The 18,696-nt window shown below is 57.9% G+C and overlaps 6 protein-coding genes across 6 annotated transcripts; 1 reads left to right on the top strand and 5 right to left on the bottom strand.

The window, feature by feature from the left end:
- Positions 1-495: 495 nt before the first annotated feature.
- Positions 496-4,372, bottom strand: MYCTH_122893 (C2H2 transcription factor; the record flags this gene model as incomplete). Its single annotated transcript, XM_003660564.1, has 3 exons — positions 496-1,420; positions 1,481-2,639; positions 2,704-4,372. 3 exons carry the CDS (start codon positions 4,370-4,372, stop codon positions 496-498), a joined length of 3,753 nt encoding a protein of 1,250 aa, XP_003660612.1.
- Positions 4,373-6,709: 2,337 nt separating this feature from the next.
- MYCTH_2299115 (uncharacterized protein) lies at positions 6,710-8,256 on the bottom strand. Its single transcript, XM_003660563.1, has 3 exons — positions 7,987-8,256; positions 7,376-7,910; positions 6,710-7,183 (listed from the first exon to the last, which is right to left on the bottom strand). The coding sequence occupies exons 1-3, from the start codon at positions 7,996-7,998 to the stop codon at positions 6,813-6,815; spliced, it is 918 nt and encodes a 305-aa protein (XP_003660611.1). The 5' UTR covers positions 7,999-8,256; the 3' UTR covers positions 6,710-6,812.
- An 813-nt stretch (positions 8,257-9,069) lies between these two features.
- Positions 9,070-9,854, bottom strand: MYCTH_89603 (glycoside hydrolase family 11 protein; the record flags this gene model as incomplete). The annotated part of the gene is made up of 2 exons (XM_003660562.1): positions 9,070-9,475; positions 9,574-9,854. 2 exons carry the CDS (start codon positions 9,852-9,854, stop codon positions 9,070-9,072), a joined length of 687 nt encoding a protein of 228 aa, XP_003660610.1.
- A 1,369-nt stretch (positions 9,855-11,223) lies between these two features.
- On the bottom strand, positions 11,224-12,787 carry MYCTH_2299111 (uncharacterized protein). The gene is made up of 2 exons (XM_003660561.1): positions 11,310-12,787; positions 11,224-11,253 (listed from the first exon to the last, which is right to left on the bottom strand). The coding sequence occupies exon 1, from the start codon at positions 12,651-12,653 to the stop codon at positions 11,538-11,540; it is 1,116 nt and encodes a 371-aa protein (XP_003660609.1). The 5' UTR covers positions 12,654-12,787; the 3' UTR covers positions 11,224-11,253; positions 11,310-11,537.
- Positions 12,788-14,967: 2,180 nt separating this feature from the next.
- On the top strand, positions 14,968-16,145 carry MYCTH_2299110 (uncharacterized protein). The gene has a single exon (XM_003660560.1). The coding sequence runs from the start codon at positions 15,106-15,108 to the stop codon at positions 15,793-15,795; it is 690 nt and encodes a 229-aa protein (XP_003660608.1). The 5' UTR covers positions 14,968-15,105; the 3' UTR covers positions 15,796-16,145.
- An 821-nt stretch (positions 16,146-16,966) lies between these two features.
- Positions 16,967-18,631, bottom strand: MYCTH_2299109 (uncharacterized protein). The gene is made up of 2 exons (XM_003660559.1): positions 18,220-18,631; positions 16,967-18,028 (listed from the first exon to the last, which is right to left on the bottom strand). Exons 1-2 carry the CDS (start codon positions 18,413-18,415, stop codon positions 17,052-17,054), a joined length of 1,173 nt encoding a protein of 390 aa, XP_003660607.1. The 5' UTR covers positions 18,416-18,631; the 3' UTR covers positions 16,967-17,051.
- Between the last annotated feature and the right edge of the window lie 65 nt (positions 18,632-18,696).

The following is an 18,696-nucleotide window of genomic DNA, read 5'->3' as shown; positions in this document are numbered from 1 at the left end:
TCACAGGACGATAAGAGTGCAGCTACAGGAGACATGGCACGTACCTAACTTTCGGAGGTGCTCACCAGCCGCACAGAAAGATAATGTCACATTTCGTGTCCTCTTATTCCGCATACGACTCTAGGTTATATACATACCTAGGTAGGCTCTATAGGACACATTTGTCTCTTGTGTGACTCGAATGTATCACATCATATCAGGTACGGCGTTGCTTAGTAAATATGACACTTAGCACGCATGAGTGGATTGTGTGTATTAATTATGTACTACGCTATTACCCTCTCCCTGCTCGACGAGTCGAGTGACCAACGAATGAAGGAAAAAAGCACCTTTCTTCGTTTCCATTTTTGTGCACAAGTAATAATCAATCATCACCGTCCAACATCAGTGCCTAGCGTCAGCATTCCATCATCCCGCCCGTAACCTCGGTGAAACCGACCCAAGAGAAGAAAGAGCCCAACAGCCCGCAAAAGTTGCTAAAGCCAACCGCCGCGCTCAGTATTGGTCCATCGGCATCCCGCCCGTCGCAACTCCGACAAAATCTCCCAAGTCACCAAAATCAAAGTCCATCTGAGCCAACATGTTCCCGACCTCCGCATCCACAGTCCCAGGGGAGAGCTCCGTTTCGGTCGATGCAGGTGGTCCGGCAACACCAGGGGCCTCAAAGCCCAGATTAGCCCCCAACGGATTAGCCTGCTGACCCTTTTCCTGCTGCACCTGCTCTCGGGCCTGCTGCGCCTCTCCAGCCGCCGACTCCGGTTCTAACCCCAATTTCTTCCTCATAACTTCCTTGAACCTCTCCAACAAGACCTCATCATCCGCCGGCGTCCTCCCTACCCCGCCCAAAAACGCTCTCGCTCTCTCCCGGATCGCTTCATCACTTGGGAATCCCGCCGTCGGCGAACCTCTTTTCCCTGTCCCGGCCCCGCCGAACCCTGCAGCCATCACCGCGTTGGTCACGAACTCGCTCAGCTCACGCTCGAGCTCCCGCGAGCAGAACACAGCTGCCAGCGGGCCGTGCCGCCTGGTGTCGACCAGCCCGCGCATGAACCGGTTTGCCGTTGAGCTAGGCGCGGGGATTGGCTTGCCACCCTCGCACATGGTTATGTTGATCACCGCGCTGCTGTTCTCGAGGGCTGTGGAGGACGTGGTAACAGCCGCGGCCGCGGAAGTATTGGGCGGTAACGGATCAGTGCCGTGAACGCCTTCATCCGGAGTCGGGATGGCCGTGATCTCACTAGCTTTGGCCGGATTGGGAAAGAGGTAGGGCGGCGAGAAGCCTGATCCCCCTTGGGCAATGTTCCAGGCTCGCGTTGAAGGAAGGCCTGGGAGGCTTGGGTCGGTGAGCAGGCCGACGTCGCGCTTGAAGCGGCGGAGCCATTCAAAATTGTCGGCCGCCGTTTGGTTCCACGGGTCGTCGCTGGGACGTGAGGTTAGTTTTTGGACTATCTCAGCTTGAGGGAGATGGGGAATAACTAACTCCTCGTAGATGATCCATCGAGCTTGGTGTTGGAGTTCCTCGTCGCTTGGGACGTGGCGGTTGGGGTTATTGGGCGACATGGTCGCGGTGACCCATTTCTTGAGCTCCCGCGCCAGGCGCAGGTAGCAGTTGGCGTCGTTGATGTACAAGGTGCCGCGTGTCTTTTGGGGGACTCTGTTGGATGCGTCGCTCTCGCTGGAGGGAAGCAACATTGCATGTCCTTGCGATGAGCTTCTATCATGAGAGGACGGCCAGGAATCGCTTGCCGAAGCGGTTGGCGGCTGGGCGTTGCTCAACGAGCCATCGCTGGGAATGGCTGCTCGACCATGCCGCTGCTTGAAAGTAGCTAGCCAGACCGGGTCGTCGGCGGCAGTCTGATTCCACGGGTCGTCGTACTCGTATATAATCAAACGGGCCTGCCTCTGCAGGTCCTCGTCGGTGGGCTCAATGCCGACAGCCCGCTGAGCGCGCACAAACTCGCCCAGCTCATACTCCAGCCGGTTGGGATTGTGGATTGTCGAATCAATGGTCGTCGGGTCTTTGGACCGCTTCCCTTCGTCGGCCACATCTTCCGACCGGGGCAGGTGGGCTCTCTGCCGGAACCCAACAAGCCATTGCGTCGAGCCCTTGACGAGGCGGATCAGGAAGTCGGTTATGTGGTCTGACGAAGGCTGATGATAACTGTCGGCACTCATGCGCTGGATGATTTTGCATGCCTCCACTTGTAGCTCGCTATCCATGGCGGTCAAGCCCAAGAGACGGCGTGCTTTGACGTATTCCTGGAGCTCTGACTCCATGGGGTCGAGTTCAAATATGTTGGCCTTGCCGTTGATCTTGAGCTGTTGCCAAAACTCGATCCCTCTGACTTTGGTCCACCTCGCCTCTTGGGCCAAGCGATCGTCAGAGAATAGCAGGTCCCGCAACCATGAGGCCGTGGAGTTGGCGGTAGGCTCTGCTAGCTCCTCGGCGTCGTAAATCAGGGTGCATGCAGTGCGCTGCAGATTCTCGTCCGGAGGGTCACAGCCTTCCCTCTCACGCCAATCATCGGCATAATTGGAGAGCTCCGACTTGATGAGCTCGAATGCATGTCGGGCCGAAGACGCCGTTGGCTCGGATGCCCTGAAAGGGTTTGGCGAGTTTCTTTCGTCGTGAATGAGATCTGTTTTCACAAGTTAGTCGTTGCTTTGATTACCACCCCTTTGTGTCGCGAGGCGAAGACCTACAGGGAGGGATCGAATTCTCGACCATGTTCATCACGGGAGGGTCGAAACCCCAGCCACCCTTCCAGTCGGCCATGGACTTGCCCTTTTTGAAGTGCTCGGCGAGATGGTCGACTCGTATAGACCATGTGTCCATTACCGTGCCGCAGAATCCACAGCGCGATCTGATCTCGGGTGTTGTTGCTTTCCACTGCTCCATCGACCAGCTCATAAACTTGGCGGAGTGGACCAACTTTAGGTGCTGGCGCAGGTGGTCCTTCCGGTAGAAGGTACGCTCCCCAATCGTGCGTTCCTGGCAGGCCGAGTGGTTGTGACTCTCTATGTGCGCCTCGTCCGGGTTTGGGTGGCCGCAGAAGACGCACGACATCTGGCCGTTCTCGGGGTTGAATGCTTGCGGGCCGTTGGGGCAGCACACCCATCTTTCCAGAGACAGATGCAGAGACTTTTCGTGCCGCTGCCAATCGTGTTTTGTCCTAAACGTGTCAGGACAAAAAGTACACTGGTAAGTCTTGGGCGGGCCGCCGTGGGCGGCCGTGACGGGGGCCCTCCTCCTCCTCCGTCTGCGGCCACGGGGAATAGAGCTTCCCGAGCCGAAGGAGCCCCGGGAGCCAAAGGAGTAGGCCGATGCGCTGGACTGCGAATGCGAGGTGTTGGCACTGCTGATGGCCGAGCCACAGAGTGACCGGCCAGAGCCGTCGTCGGTAAAGTTGACACTGAAAGGACTGTGGAGGCCGGAAGACATGCTCGACGCCGAGTTGACGGCGCGGGCAATGGCTGTCACGGACGCGGGTTCGTTCTCGGGTGGAGAGTGCTCCCAACGCTGCAGCGGATTCATGTGCTCGAACGGGTTTCTCCGCCTCTGGGGGATGTCGATGGGATTCGCCCAGCTCCTCACCCCGGGCGAAGTCGACCTATGGCTGACGGCGTTCTTGTTCCTGCGGCGCGTGTTGGCGAGCCAGTTTGTGATCTGCGTCTTGCTGAGGCCCGTCTGCCTCTGGAGCATTTCCTTTTCTTCATCATTGGGATAGGGATGCTTGCTGTGGGTCGACAGCCAGTTCTTCAGAATCTTGACGGACTCCCTGGAGAAGCGGGCGCCCGTCTTTCCTTTCGGGCCTTCGTTGGCAGATGTGCTGTCGGCGCCGGAGGTGGAGGTCAGCCCTGGCAAATCAGTTGCCGAGCTTGACTCATGGGATTCGGCCTGCCTCTCCTCCTGCAACATCCTGGGGTGGTCGCCCATGACCGGCCACGGGTTCGGGGGGAGGAAGCAGTCAGTGCCATCGGCACAGTCGAGGCCGAAGTTGCATGCACAGCGGAGGGCAACACAGCTGGTGCAGTAACCTTTATATTGACCTTCCGGGATCCGCTTGCACTCGTAGCCGCCCAGTTGGCAGTTGTTGCACTTCATATCATTGAACAACTCCAGGTGGTCCTCGAATGTCCGGGTAGACCGATCGGTGGGCATGGGGATCTCCTCCGTGCCGCCCAAGGTGGGCGAGATGTTGTTCTCAAAGTGCTGCAGTGCCCAGAAGGAGAATTCATCGCCCTGAACATTGGCCAGCGCCAGGTCGATGTCGTCGAGGCGTTGGCTAGTGGGCTCCAGGGACGGGGAGAGCATGTCAACCCCAGTGGCCGGGGCCGGGTCGGCCTGATCCCAATTGACAAACTCGTCCATGTCTCGGGGGATCCTGACGGAAGGGCGCAGAGGGATGGAGAGACAAAAGGGGGGTCACTGCGCGGCAAGCACCGGCTCACCCAGCGTTGAGCGGGAAGAGTACTGTCAACTTGTCAGCCCCAAGGGCGCACAGAAAGGGCCTAGAACTCATTATTACTAATGCCTGTTGTGTCTTTTGACCGGAAGGAGAAGGCAGGTTTGCAATCTACCACCCGGAGACTTGTGTCACCTTTGCAAAAGCATAAAAGAAGCAGCGTCGCCAGTGTTGGTCGGTCGTGTCTCGGTGAAAGCTAGAGGTTAACCCTTTCGTCTCGTCCTTAGTAGTACCTTGGGCCGTGGGCGTCTAGAACAACGTAAGCAGGGCAAATTGGCCAACCTGGCGAGGGCAGTCTTTATTTCAGGCTACAATGACTGACTCGGGCATGGATGGATTAGAGTTTCCGTTTGCATGACGAAGGTCAGATCGCCCCCTCCACCGCACTTTCTTCCTACTATGTATTGTACACCTTTGGAGTCATGGGTACCGCGTAGACGAGGAAGGAGAGGATTGGCAGGGTTGCAGGAAAGGTGGGCTCGCGCCTTTCGATTGACATGCGCGCGGTTGTGGGGAACTCGAAGGTCCAGGCAGACAAGGGCCTGCCAGCCCAGAACATGCGGGCATGCAATGCCTGCCCTCCGTGCAGTTGGCTTGCCAAGAAGAAACCCTTGTCTCCGCCCAAGGAGCGCCCCACCTGCTACCCCGCCATCGCGGTCGGAGCACGTCACGGTACAATCTTTTGCTGATGTTAAAATGCGATTCGATTCTCTTCTTATTGGCAACCTTCCGGCGACGATTGGATCAAAGCTCGACTGCATTCATCCCCAATTCCGGACACTAAGTTCCAGGGACCGTGGAACGCATACGCGCCATTCTGACCGACCGATGCATAGGCAAAAAGATAAAAGATCAAGGTTGCCGCCGTTTTCCCCACGTGTCACGCTGGTCTGGCGCAGTTTCCCTATCTGGGGTGTCCGACAACCGAATGAAGCCGCATCCGATGACGGGCCGAACAGTGTGAGGTTCGGCGTCGGCCTTCTCACCCTGGATCATGACACCTGTCCCTCTTCATATTCTCCTCCCATGATTCCTCGAGCGGCTGCGCAACAACACGGCAGTAGCGATGCCCGGGACGCCTTCATCGTCGAGAAACAGCGATCCAATTCCGGAAACGGTAGGTATGCTCACTAATGCAGCGCACGCATCACTTTCTCCCAAAGTCAGCCGGGTCGACGTTGTTCTGTCTTGCTGAAAGCGATCTGTCGGTCTGGCTGCTCGGCGCTCGAATTGCACCGTCTGATTGAGCTTGCCTGTGGGGCGGCTATAGTGCTCGCCAGGAACAGCAGGTCCCAAGCATGGGCCTCGGCGCTTAACTCCGGACCCGGAGGGGATTCCGGTGCCGGCCGAAGTCGCCGGGCATCAGTCACATCCGCGTTCTCCAGGATTGTCGAGGTGCCAAGGCTCGTCAGTCCGGGACCCATGAGAGAGAACTCGGGGAGGTAGTACAAACATCTGTCCGCCTGTTGGATGGTGATGGCTCGTTCATTCATGGGCGTAGCCTCCGGTTGGGTCTCTAACCGCTTGCCGCAATTGGAGGGTGGCACAGACAATTGCAGTATGAGCAGCGCTTTGCTGCTTAATTAAAGGCGAGGCTTGAGAATATCGGTCGTCAACGCAGGATTTAGCCCCGACGTGCCTCAAATTGAACCACACCAAAACGAAGTATGAAGCAGCAACCAGGGCTCCTTATTTAACCTCGTTTTAGGTGATATCGTATCCGGAGCTGGTTTTCTCACAGGCGACAGTGCGAATGATCCACACGCGACACAACGCGCAGGATCCTTGTGAAATGAGGAACTTGGAGAAAATCAAACCATTTGCCGAAACCAAGCTCATCCTCTACAAAGACGGTATATCCTAGCCCGCTAGGTGCTGTCGTGTCTCTTAAATGAAGCAAAGAAACATGCCTCTCTGGATCGGCCGGTGCTTCGAAGCGATCAGCTCTTCCGCCGAAACCGTGTTAATATCAGACATGGTTGGCAACTAATACCGTCACCAGCTTCACTGATGGATTAATTATCCTCGACTTAATTTTACCGGCCAAGACTCCTCGTTTTCCAGTCGCACTTTCGACTTCTTCCACTTTTTTCTCGTCGCCGCTGCCTCCTCTCGCCTGAGCTCGGGCCGTGACCAGCATCGCCTTTTTCTATTCTTTCGCGCCAGATATTCGAGAAGCTTCCGCCGATTCAATCAATCGAGGCACCCTCAGTTCGACGGCCATCGACCGCGACGAAGACGGCGACGACGACGGCCCCGCGCCGATTGGTGTTGCTGCCAGTATTACCACTACTACTACTGCTGCTGCTGCTGTCACCGCTGCTGCTGCCACTGCTACCTACACTCTTACTCTCCGCCGTCCTCGTCCCCGCCCGAGGATGAGTCCGCTCCCGCGTAGATGGCAGCGTGGCAGTCGACGCCGATGTTGGGCGTGGTCAGCAGCGCCTCGGTCTGGGGCCTGCCCTTGAGGTAGCAGTTTCCCGGGGCGCCGCCGGCGTCGGCGATCGCCTTGTCGGTCCAGGCGGGGATGAAGCTGACGGCGGCACAGACGGTGAGGCTCGTGTTGGCGGTTGCGCCGCCGAACGAGCTCGGCACGTACTGCGTGTAGGCCGCGCAGGCGTCCATGCAGGTCGCAAAGTCGGCCGTGAAGAGCGAGAGGAGGGGCGGGCGCGGCGCGTCCTTGTTGCAGTACCGCCTGAACTTTCGCGCACCGAGAACTGTTTTTTTTGTTTTCTCGTAAGAAATCCGAAAAGGAACGGAGCGGGCCGCGGTCAAGTTTTGGGAGACAGTTTCGGAAAGGGACTACCAGGCGAATTGTTGTGGGGAGGAAGCGAGCGAGAGAGAGAGAGAGAGAGGGAAGCGGGTTGGGGTAAAAAGGGAGAGAAGGGAGAGAAGGGGTAAGAACCAACGGCTGAAGGAAGTGTATATCGTCTTGTCGACGCTATCCGGGTTCTCGGAACACCCGTCGTCGATTACGACCGGGGCATTCGACCCTTGGGAGGCGGTGCTGTTCCCCGCCACGGAGGCCCTGAGTTCAGACAGATCGGACTCGGCGCTGCTGGCGCGCTGGGCTTGGACGCCCGTCGCCGCGGCTAGCCCGACGACGGCAGCTGCTAGGAGGGCGATGATGCAGGACAGCACGAAGACGGGCAGGCTGCAGCCGCATATCGTCCTGGCGGAAGGAGATTTGGGCTCGGGCTCAAACTGGGACATGGCTGGCTGCGCGGCCGAGCAGTAGGGCGACGCGGCGGGCGTGCTGCCCCATGCTGTGGCATCCTGCTTTGGCGGTGTCGTCGATATCAGGTTGTCATAGGACTGCGGGTAGTATGGCCGTGATTGCTGGTATGGCTGCGGCGGCTGTTGGTAATGTTGGTTGCCATACCCATACCCCTGCGTTACCTCCGGGTAGTCCTGCCGAGCCGGCTCCAGTCCCGCCTCGTATCGCTGACAGGAGACGACGCTATCTCAGTACGGGAGCCCAGGCAATCGCGGTTCCTCATTGCTCATGGAGAGTTCTCACCTGGTGAGCCATCGCAGGGCCGTCTTCACTGGGAATACATCGCCGTCGACATGGGCAGAGGGGGGGCGATCATGGTGGGAGGGGAGAAAAAAAACACCGGGTAGAGTTTGCAAGCAGCGGGCAGCAGGATCAATCATGGAGTGTTGTGCAAGTCGGGAGATGAAGTGCGGGCGACCTGTGGCACAGGGTCCCAGGTCCCCACAATCCGCCGACTGTGCTCCTGCGACCAGGCAGCAGGACGCAGTGGTCAGCAGGATTTAGCCAATCACCCAGGGGTTGTCCGACAGCTCAGCCGCCGTCGATTCGTGGACAGGGCGAAGTGGTGGTGACGATTCGGGGCTTCTCGCACGCACAGCAGAACCCCCGGCGTTGCCAGGTTGCACAAACAGATGCTCCACAGAATACCACTCGACACCATCTTCTGTCGATCTCTGCAAGCGGTCAGCTTCCAATTCCGGATAACCGTTCAGAACCGGCTGCTGGGGATTTTCCTGTGGTGCGCGGGCTTTCCGGCTAGGAACTAACTCATTAAGCAGGACGGCACTGTAGGGCACTGTAGCGGCGCACGGGTCCCATGCTACCCTCCAAGACTTGGTGGTGTTTATGAAACAGGGGGATACAATGTTGTATTAGAGGCGAAAAATCAAAACGTTCTTGGGTAGTCCGTAGTGGGAAAGCCGCCGAAACAGCCCAACCAGCGCTCTCGGAGCGTTCGGCACCTTCCTCGTCGAATTGCCACTTCGAATTTTGACCCCCTTTAGAACTGCGGCATGTGATCCCACTGACCATTCATCCTTATCAATAGTGGTTATTAATTATTGTAATAAATCACTAATGAGAAGCTTTAGGTCTTTGGCCTCTTGGTCCAACTCTTTTATTGAATTCCTGGTAAGTGCACGCGTGCTACCTATTGTTATGCTGGCAGATAGGCAGTATTAATAGTAAAATAAGGTACTGCAGACGAATGGCCCCTTTTCCCGTCACCGCCGGCGCCCATCATGGGATAATACTACCCACTGATGGACAGCGGCGTGCCTGGAAGAGTCTGTCTGACCGACTGGATCGCTTGAATACCTAAGGTACCTAGTGAGTCTGGACGTAGATGTCGGAGGAGCCGCTGCTCTGGTAGCCCTCGGTGGCGACGATCTGGTAGTCGTGGGAGCCGAGGGGCATGCCGTGCTGGGCCCAGGCGTTGAAGTGGTTCTGCATGGTGACGGAGCCGCCGACGCGCTTGGAGGTGCGGATGGACCAGTACTGCTGGAAGGTGCGGGTGCCCTCGATCGAGGGCGCGTTGTAGCGGGTCGAGACGTAGATGTTGTAGGTGCCGCCGTCGCTCTGGAAGCTGCCCTTGTACTGGGCCTGGCTGCCCGGGTTGTAGGTCCCGTACGACTCGACCACGTAGTACTCGATCAGCGGGTTGTGCGTCCAGCCGTAGACGGCCAGGTAGCCGTTGCCGCTCGGGTTGAACGAGCCGCCGTAGTTGATGGTCCTGCGATCCGGCAGTCAGCCAACCAACCTTTCAACCCCGTTGACTGGAAAGATACGATAATTAGTAGTCAATAGTTCAAGAAAAGAAACACAACTTACCGGCCGGTACCCGGGTTCCAGCCCTTGCCACCGACAAAGTTGCCCGTGTTCCTCCAGTTGACCTGGTAGTGGCTGCCCTCGAGCAGGGTGAAGGTGGCCTGGCCGCCGCCGTCGGACCACCACGAGTAGAAGTAGCCCGAGTGGTAGCCCTGCGCGTTGGGCGTGACCTGGCGCTTGGCCAGCGCCTCGGTCGAGTTGCCGTCGTCAAAGTCGAACGGGCGCGCCGTCACCGCCGTCAACGTCGCCGCCGCGGCGAGGAGGAGGGACTTGAGCGAGACCATGGTTTTGCTCTGATGGACGAGTGAGACAGTGAGACAGCGAGACAGTGAGACAGCGAGACAGTGAGACAGCGAGACAGCGAGACAGCGAGATGCGTGCGAAGCAGAGAAGAAGGGGCCGCGAGTGCGAGAGACTCAAGCAACCGGGTGGTTATTGATGGGGGGGCAGTCGCTCCTTGATGCATTTATACACGCACGCTCGACGGGCCGATCACGTTTGACGATGCCAGCCAGACTCGGGCCCATGCCTTGCGACTCTCGCGACTGCTTCAGCGCGCACGCGCTAGGAGGTAGGAATCGTCGCAAGTCGGGTCGGATTTTTGGCTAAATTGCCAGGCAGAGAGAAGACGGACCGGGGAGGTCTACTCCGTCCTTGGCGTCGCCTGTTCTTGGGAGTTCCGGACAGGTCCATGATGGTGTTGAAGCATCTCGTCCGCATAGTGCAATGCCCTTCGCGCCCCGATGCTCCCTCCTGTGGTATTCTTCTCCGCCGGAGCTGCTTGGCAAGCGACCCAAGAACCGGGAAATGAGCAACCAAGGGCAGCGGATAAAAAGCACGCCGGCAACAACCGGCATCCCCGCGCGGAGGCGGCTCTGCGCGCTAGTGAGAGCAGGGATAAGGGAAAATATCGATGGGATCCTGAGCGTCGCGAGCTCGACCTCCCATTCTCGGCGATGGTGTGTGTAGCGCCCCTGGGCCGTGTATACTCCATAATTACTCCATACCTACAATGGAATTATTCCTCGAAAGCTCCGAACAAAAGGACAAAAATGCAATTCTGTTTTCGAACTTGGGCGAGGACCAGTGACACGAGTCAGAAAGTCAACAGTAACTCCACTACAGATTAGTTAATGTTGACCGTTCGAGCGGGTGGAACGCAGGGATCTGCGGCAATTCCGAGTGCAATAACCGGGTTCCTGGTTCGCTTAGGGTCCCGCATTCCCCGGTCGTATGCAATGTGGAGGCTCGTTCCCCTCCCCCCTTCCGCACTCCTCCCCCAAGTTTCAGCCAGATAGCCATAGGAAGATCTTCCCTGGAATTCGGAACCCACTCTAGAAGGATAATAATAGTAGTGCATGTATGTAGGTACTTTACAACTGTACGGGCTGTATAGCCGCGTTGTAAAGCACGGGACTACACTAGCTACCAGCGAGAGGATGGGGCCGAGCGGCTTCGGACGGCTGCCAAGTTTCCAGCGTGCTAAGCGCTCCAACAGTACGGAGTAGTGCTGCGTAAGTCGTGCTCTGGAACGAGTTAATTATCCAAGAAATGCGGGGTATCATTGCTCATTCTCGCCTGGTTACTGGAATGTACGGACGTACGTACACTCTCAGCCTCGACTACAGGCATGTTTCCTTCCCTCTTTCCGTTTTCTTCCCATTGCCCGACCCAACCCCATTTCTTCCCACACAGGTCATCAGCCCGGTTGCCATTCATGGGGAAGCGGCCGTGCGCACTTGCCTTCTCAAAGCAAACGCCTCGTAAACTGGAATATCGAGTTGAACGTCGTTGGGCTCCGACACTTTCGACTTGGAGCCAGGGCGAACCGGGGCTTATCTGACCCAATTGGTAATGGGGAGCACACCCGGCCCTGGTTAGACTGCGCAAGCCCGTCTCAGCCTCGGTCGACCCGGGCGGCTTTGGGCAACGTTAGAAGTTGGCCTGCTGTTCCTCAATCACTACCGCTATTTCTTAGGGGCCACTTCGATCTGATCCGCAGCATCGTCGTCGCCGTCACGGTGCGACAGCATGACCGAGACCTCGCGAGGCGGGCGCGGCTTGTGCTCCTCTGCGCCCCGGACGACCGCCTTCTCGAGGTTGCGAGCCTCTGCGATGACCCGCTTCTCCGCGTCCTCGATGACGTGGCGCACCGCCTTGTAGGCGGCATCTTCGCCGCCGTCCTCGGCCGTCTTCTCGATGTGTTTCGTCATCTTGTCCGGCGAATCCTCGAGGCTGCGCACCTTCGCCGCCATGGTGCTGGACCTGGACTCGAGAGCGTCGGCGGCCAACCCCGCGCGGCCCTTCAGCTTGCGCACGGTTTCGTCGAAGCTCCGCAGCTTGCTCCCCCTGTCGAACCGGGCGACGCCGCCGCCGCCGCCGCCGCCACCGCTGGCGGACTTGGCGTTGTAGGCCTCCGGCTGGTTCACCTCGATATCGCGTTTGGTGAGCTCGTACATCTCCCTGATGTTGTCGATCTCCTCGTAGACGTCTAGCGTGCAGCCCTCGAGGGAGAAGTCACGCTCTCGGTGCTCGATGTACTCCCGGACCTTCTTCCACTCGTCGGCGCAGTACTTGAAGCGGGCGGGGTAGCCGGAGCCCTTGAGGTAGGTGAGGAAGCCGGCAATGATGGTGTTGATGGCCCCGAAGGCGGTGACGGCCTTGTTGTTCGCGTTGGCCGCGCCCATGGCGGTCACGGAGGCGGCAACAATGATCTGCAGGAAGTAGCAGGCGTTGATGACGACCGAAAAAACCTTGTATTGATCCTTTGCCGTCTGTTCGGCGTGCACGACGCGGGCGTAGAGTCCGAGGTTGTCGGCGGGCCGCTGCGTGGACTGGCTAAAGCCCAGATGAGGAGCGGCCGTGATTCCCAGCGTCAGCCGGAACAGCATCAGGGTGTTATCGGCGGGGATGCGCTGGAATGGGGCGTGGTGGTGGCTCGGCTGCAGCATCGACGCCCCCAAGGCCGAGTCGTCCGCTACTGTTCCTGTCGCGTGCTCTTCGTCGGGCGGGCGGGCGTCTGGCGGCCGCGACCTCGGCGCAACGCCGAGCAGGCGCAAGAAAGATAGCGTAAACGAACCCATGGTGCAGAAGACTCTGTCGAAGAGAGATGGAATATTATGCCCGGTGAAAAGAGACCCGGACGTTCAAGGTCTCTGGGTTGGGCAATTCGGCCTTTTCACCCAGTCCGCCCACGTCAGCCCAGCCAGTCTCGCGCAGAGGTTCCGTACTTGTATTGTATGTATTGTCCACCTTCCATCATCTTTCCCCCCCTCCTCGCGATATCGCGTCGCCTGCGTCTCTCATACCATTTCCCGGCGACCCGGAGATTGACCGAGCGACGGCAGACCAATGGCAAAAAAAAAAAAAAAAAGGCATCTCGAGCATGGGAGCCATGCTGCCGCAGTTCCCGATAAAAAAATAACCTTCGAGCAAATCTGGTCCGGCTCATTGGGGGATGATCACGGCAGGGCTCGCAGACTGGCATTTCCCTGGTCGATCAATTGCCCGAGAGGGATGTTCAGCTCTCCTCTGGATCGTCCCGGTTTGCGGGAAGTTGTTTAGCAGGAGGGCTGTCCCGCTCTAGAACCCCACAACAGTTGCAGCATTGGGGGGACAACCGACCACGAAAGTTACACGACGTGTAGCGTAGGCAGTGTAATGTTGTGCAATCCGTAATGTATTGTATGTGACCCGCACACGACACCGGGAAAGAGACCCTGACTGACGATCAGGTGCTACACGCACCTTCCCGCAGGTGGGAACTTTTGGTTGAGCATTGTTTACTATGTAATCAGCGTTTCATCCACCAAACATACAAGCAGGTGTCCTTGCCTCTTTCGAGACTGGACAAATAACCTTACCTACAGGCTACCGGGTACGGAACACTCCTAGCATGTCTCACCCCACTGAGTCAAAGTTGGCCGAGTGCGTGCCAGAAGTGCTTGCCGCAAACACGCTTAGAACACGTTGCATCCAATCTGGAAGGCACCCACCCGAGTGCCAGCTCGCTGATCGGCCCAGTTCCTTGGGTTTTTTCATCTGGAACAACTAACGTCAAGGGGGTTAGTGTGGCTGCACAAAGGCGCAGTCAGTCGGGAACTGCAGATTAGAAGACATGATTTCGGGCCCAGCCGAGTTCTCAGGGATGCACGGAGTACATACCTAATACAAAGCATGTAAGTCCAAAATACACACAGCACGACCGACCAATTCACATACGCTTACAGAGTAAATAAGCAGATAAATAACGATGTTTATCACACAGTCCGGACAAAACCTTTCCTACCTGCCAAGTACATGCATTCATACGCTAATCCGTACAGTATACTACAAGTATAGCACTACTCCGTAGTATTCGGAGTGTTCCGTATGTCGGAAGGTACAGTACCTTCCTCCACTCCTGCGTGCGGATTACATGGTACATCCAGGAACTACACCTCTTCCAGCATTATTAATCCTAGTGCGATACATGCCCCACAACTAACGCAAATCAGAAAAGTAGCTAAGAAGTCTAGGTACAACTAACCCAATACAAATTTCTATAATATAGAAGTATCAATACCTAGTCTCTCCCTCCTGGTTTTCAATTACCTTTGCAAGCCGTCGGGGCATTGAGTGTGCCAGGCACTGAAGAAACTCGGGGGGCACTGCCTCCCACGCCTCCAGAACAGCCAGTCGAAGCCCTGTAAGGCTTAGCGATTAAACATCGTAGCGATGTTCAAGCTAATCCTTCATCTAGTGCCATATAGTTATTCTTAATAGGGCTTAAATCTGGGCTTTGAGCCGGCCACTAGAGGACCTAGATTCTTATGCTCGAAAGGGCTATTAACCTAGGGATTTTATCTGTAAGTACCTTTATATAGAAAATTCTTAGGAGAGTGACATGGTGTGATAATTGTGTAAGTGGCTTGCGCAAGAGTTGAAAAAAGTGGGGCACGTATCGCACTAGGATTAATAATGCTGGAAGAGGTGTAACCTTTTGCCAAGACCACTTCGCCAAGCTATCCGCATTCTCCACTCGCAGTCGGCGTCGAACTCCCCGATCCCGTCATCGTCTCATCTGACGCGCAGAGCCTTTATCTATCTCTCTCTCTCTCTCTCTCTCTATGGCAAGCAGGATGGAGCGGTAGAGCTTGGAAAAGGGTACAGTGCCAGGCCCCAAGCAACCGCAGCACGGGAGGGGACGACGATTTTCTGGACGAGAGACGAGAGACGCAGGCCGCAGCACAGAACCAATTCGGGCTCGGCGTCGCATAACATACCCTGCTCGACGGCCTTTGACAATCTACAGGCTTGTGCCCAACGCCCAACCCTGGACCGGAGTGCGCTTGACGGCATTGAATTCCGAACAGCACGGGCCCCGCGGCATGGCCAAGTTGCATGCTTAAGGGAAAACATGCTTTGGGACACTTGCAGGTCTTTCCCTCCCTCCTGTCCAGACTGCCTGGACCATCGCCAATGGCTCGATCTGCCCGAATCAAGACCCGACACCTTTTGCTCCTCCAAAAGCGCCCTTTCTGATCGGAACCCATCATGCCCACCTACCTGTGTCACGGTTTCCGCTGGCAGCGGCAGAGCGTCCGGGTATACGTGATCTTGCAGGACCTCGACGACGCTTCGCCCGAGTGGATCATACCCGCCAAAAGCTCTCGGTGCATTCTCAAGTCCTTCTACGAGGCATTCGACTTCCTCCCTCGCTGCAGTCCCGAGAGAGGCCGCTACAACCCAACACCCGGATTCGGTGGTCATGACGGAGGTCTCACTCCCAGCGACACTCGCGAACGCGGCCTATCCACAAACGTTGCCGCACCCGGCAGCGCCCCCTCCAACGGCCCCAAGGACGATTTTGACGCCCAGTCCTGGTCGGCCGTCAAACTTCTCGAGGAGTATGACCCTAACGACCTGAGTGCTGTCTCGCGGCCGTACGTCTACGTGGCCGACTACGCCGTCCGCATCGGTCTGTCCTGCTCCATCGCCGACGAGATTGCCCGATACGAGCAGCAGCAACTCCAGAGCGGCAACCCGGCCACGTCCATATCATCCGACCGCTCGTCCGCGCAGGGTCCGGGGTGGTTCGAACGACTCCGCGACCAACTGCAGCAGGGCGAGGAGATCCGCTGGTATGTGGTCGTCAACAACGACGAAGTCCGCAACTGGTCCAACCCGCCGTCCGAACCGGAGAGAGCAATCCACGCAGGAGACGGAGGCCCCGCATCAGCCTAGTGAAAGCAATACCAGGAAACGCAACTACATTCCTTCCGGCAACAACTCGGATCAGCCAGGTGCCAGGAGACGAGCAGCAACCCCTACAGTCAGTCCCCGATAAGGGTTGATCATCCACGAAAATATGACCAGGAGAAGCAGCAGCAGCAGCAGCAGGAGGAGGAGGAGGAGGAAGAGGAGGAGATCCTTAAGAATTACAGCGAGGACGAAGATGGGATCAGGAGCAGGAGCGGCGGCGGCAGGTGAAATATTCCTCAGAACCGGACCTGGAGATACGGAAGAGACAGCCGCAGCCGCAGCGAGATCAGATACCGCCGACCGGCCGCCCGTGGTGCCAGAAAAGGACTACCTTTATTCCCGTCTTTCGACCGCAAGGTTAGACCCAATAAAAAACGCCATCTCTCAGACTGAAAATGCCAATCGACACGTGGAAGCTAAAATCGCCCGAATGCAAAGAAGCGGGCTGAGGTTATGATCCAATATTCAGGAGTCAAGTAGGAGCGAGGTTGTTGTTTTGAAAACAAGATGCGTCAAGCAACATCGCATCTGGAAACGAGGTTTCGGGCGAGCAGATGTGGTGATCATGATAAGCAGCAGTCAGTTATATTCTATCACCCACAGTAGTCAAAGTAACAAGACAAAAAGCAAAAGAAAAGCATCATTGTTCCCGTTCGCTATGAGCCTATAAGCGAGCCCGCCCTCACACATGTACAGTACATCCTCTCAGTACCACCAAAACATCACTGACCGTGTCAACATCCCCCCTCCCTGCCAACCCTCTGTGGCCCCTTGAAAACCTGGAGCTGTCATATAACGGAAAAAGAAAAAAAAAAAAACGTAAAGAAGTCCGAGACGCCCCGGCGCCCCAGCGTCGAGCGATGCCAGAAACAGGTACGAAAAATAAGACCGGAAACGAAACGCCCAATACCGCTGTGCCAGTCCACCCTGTATGCAGTGCCCAATCCGTCAAGAGGAAAACCGAACCGAACCGAACGCTTCTCGGTAAAGAGCTGACGGAACCCGAGTCGCTGAGCTGAGCCAAGTAGTCCTGGGTATCATGATGCGCCATCCCCCATCGCATATCCATCCATCCATCCGTTCCATAACCGTTCTCTGTTTCAGCTCCAATCCAGTTCTGTAAACCGTTCCGTTCCGTTCCAAATTTGCTCACTCCAGCAGCTTTTTTGCCGCTACCAGCGCGAGCTCAGTGGGATCGTCCGTCACCAGAGGGGGAAAGAAAAAAAGGGGGGTTGAGCTCAGCAGCAACCACCCCTGTTCTTGCCGCCCCTTCGCTCGCGGCCGCCGCCACCGCCACCGCCACCGCCGCCAGCCCACGCGGGCCCCTCCTCCCCCTCCCCGTCTCCGCCGCCGCCGCCGCCGATACCAATGACGGGGCCGAAGCCGGGCGAGAACAGCCAGCTGCGGCGGTCCCTGCCGACGCGGAAGCTGCCGCGGGCGTTGGCGGCGTCAAAGTATCCGGCCGCGCCGGAGGAGCCGTCGGCGCCGTCGGCGGTGGTGGCGCCGCCGAAGCCGGGGAAGCGGGAGGAGGGGTCGGATCCCCCGGGGCCGGCGACGCCGACGCCGCCGCCGAGGCCGGGGGGTGCGGCGGGCGACGCGGCGGCGGCCAGCAGGGCGGCCTGCATGCGGCGGTTCTGCTCGACCAGCTTGCGGGTGACGACGCGGAAGACCTCCTCGACGCCCTCGCCCGACTCGGCCGAGATCTCGTGGCACGCGTCCCAGCCGACCTCCTGGCCCCAGAAGCCGGACGACCGCTTGCTGCTCGGCGTGCGCGGCTCGACCGCCCCGAACCCGAACCCCGTGCCCGTGCCCGTGCCCGTGCCCGTGCCCGTCCCGGCTCCATCCCCCGCTCCCGCCCCCGACCCGGCTCCGGCTCCGGCTCCGGCTCCGGCTGCTCCGGTCCCTGCTGGGCCGCCGAGGAACCCGCCGGCGCTGGGGGGCGGGGTGGAGCCCATTCCCGGGTTGAGGTTCTCGGCGACGTAGGCGATGCAGCGCTCGAAGGGGACCTCGCGGCGGGAGGGGTCGCGGGCGACGATGTCGGCCTTGGTGCCGACGACGTGCAGGACGATGTCGGGCGGCAGGTTGCGGCGCAGCTCGGTCAGCCAGACGCCCATCTCGGCGAAGGAGGCGGCGTCGGTGATGGAGTAGCAGAGGATGCAGGCGTTGGCGCCGCGGTAGTAGAGCCGCGAGATGGACCGGAAGCGTTCCTGACCGGCTGTTTTTGTTGTTTTTGTTCGTCGTGAAGGCGGACGGCCGGACGAGCGAGCACGTTAGTTTAGGGGGAGGGGATTCTGCTACGCCAACACATTACATTCTTTGACGGGAAGGGGGGAGAGGTGTTCTGTGAAAAGCCCTGCTGTTGGGGAAGGGGAGGGGAGAATAAGGGGAACAGTTAGAGAGGCATACCGGTATCCCAGATCTGCAGCCGCACCACGGTGTCGGTGTCGGTGTCGACCACGCGCTTGGTCAGGAAGCTGGCGCCGACGGTGGACGTGATCTGCGAGGGTACGAAGGAACCCTTGCAGTATCGCATCACCAGTGACGTCTTGCCGACGCCCTGGGCGCCGAGGACGACAATCTTGGCTTCGAGGGACGACGACATGTTTGGCCGCGGGAGGCTACCAGGTCGGGTTTTGAGCTGATCCGCCCGCGGTCCGCCGTTGTGGTTTTGGAGACGACTCAAAACGCCCAATGTGGTACGATGCGATGCGATGCGATGCGATGCGATGCGATGCAATGCAATGAGATGTGATAAGATGATGCGCTAATGTACGTATGGGCGCATGAATCCGCCCGTGTGTGTGCAAAGAGAAAAAACAAAAAAAAAAAAAAAAAAAAAAAAAAAAAAACCGCCAATTCTGCCCTGAGTTTGCGCTTGTTGAG

The sequence above is a fragment of the Thermothelomyces thermophilus genome, chromosome 1 (assembly GCF_000226095.1).
Source record: "Thermothelomyces thermophilus ATCC 42464 chromosome 1, complete sequence".
NCBI lineage: Eukaryota > Fungi > Ascomycota > Sordariomycetes > Sordariales > Chaetomiaceae > Thermothelomyces > Thermothelomyces thermophilus.
This window is presented reverse-complemented; position numbering and strand designations above follow the sequence as displayed.

Bases quoted from the DNA above. Each gene is read 5' to 3' on its own strand.
- MYCTH_2299111 (XM_003660561.1), bottom strand. From the start codon at position 12,653: ATGGGTTCGTTTACGCTATCTTTCTTGCGCCTGCTCGGCGTTGCGCCG.
- MYCTH_2299115 (XM_003660563.1), bottom strand. The intron at 7,184-7,375 runs GTTGGTTCTTAC...CAAAAAAAACAG, and splicing joins GATATACACTTCCTTCAGCC to TTCTCGGTGCGCGAAAGTTC.
- MYCTH_2299109 (XM_003660559.1), bottom strand. From the start codon at position 18,415: ATGTCGTCGTCCCTCGAAGCCAAGATTGTCGTCCTCGGCGCCCAGGGC. The intron at 18,029-18,219 runs GTATGCCTCTCT...CAACAAAAACAG, and splicing joins GCTGCAGATCTGGGATACCG to CCGGTCAGGAACGCTTCCGG.
- MYCTH_2299110 (XM_003660560.1), top strand. From the start codon at position 15,106: ATGCCCACCTACCTGTGTCACGGTTTCCGCTGGCAGCGGCAGAGCGTC.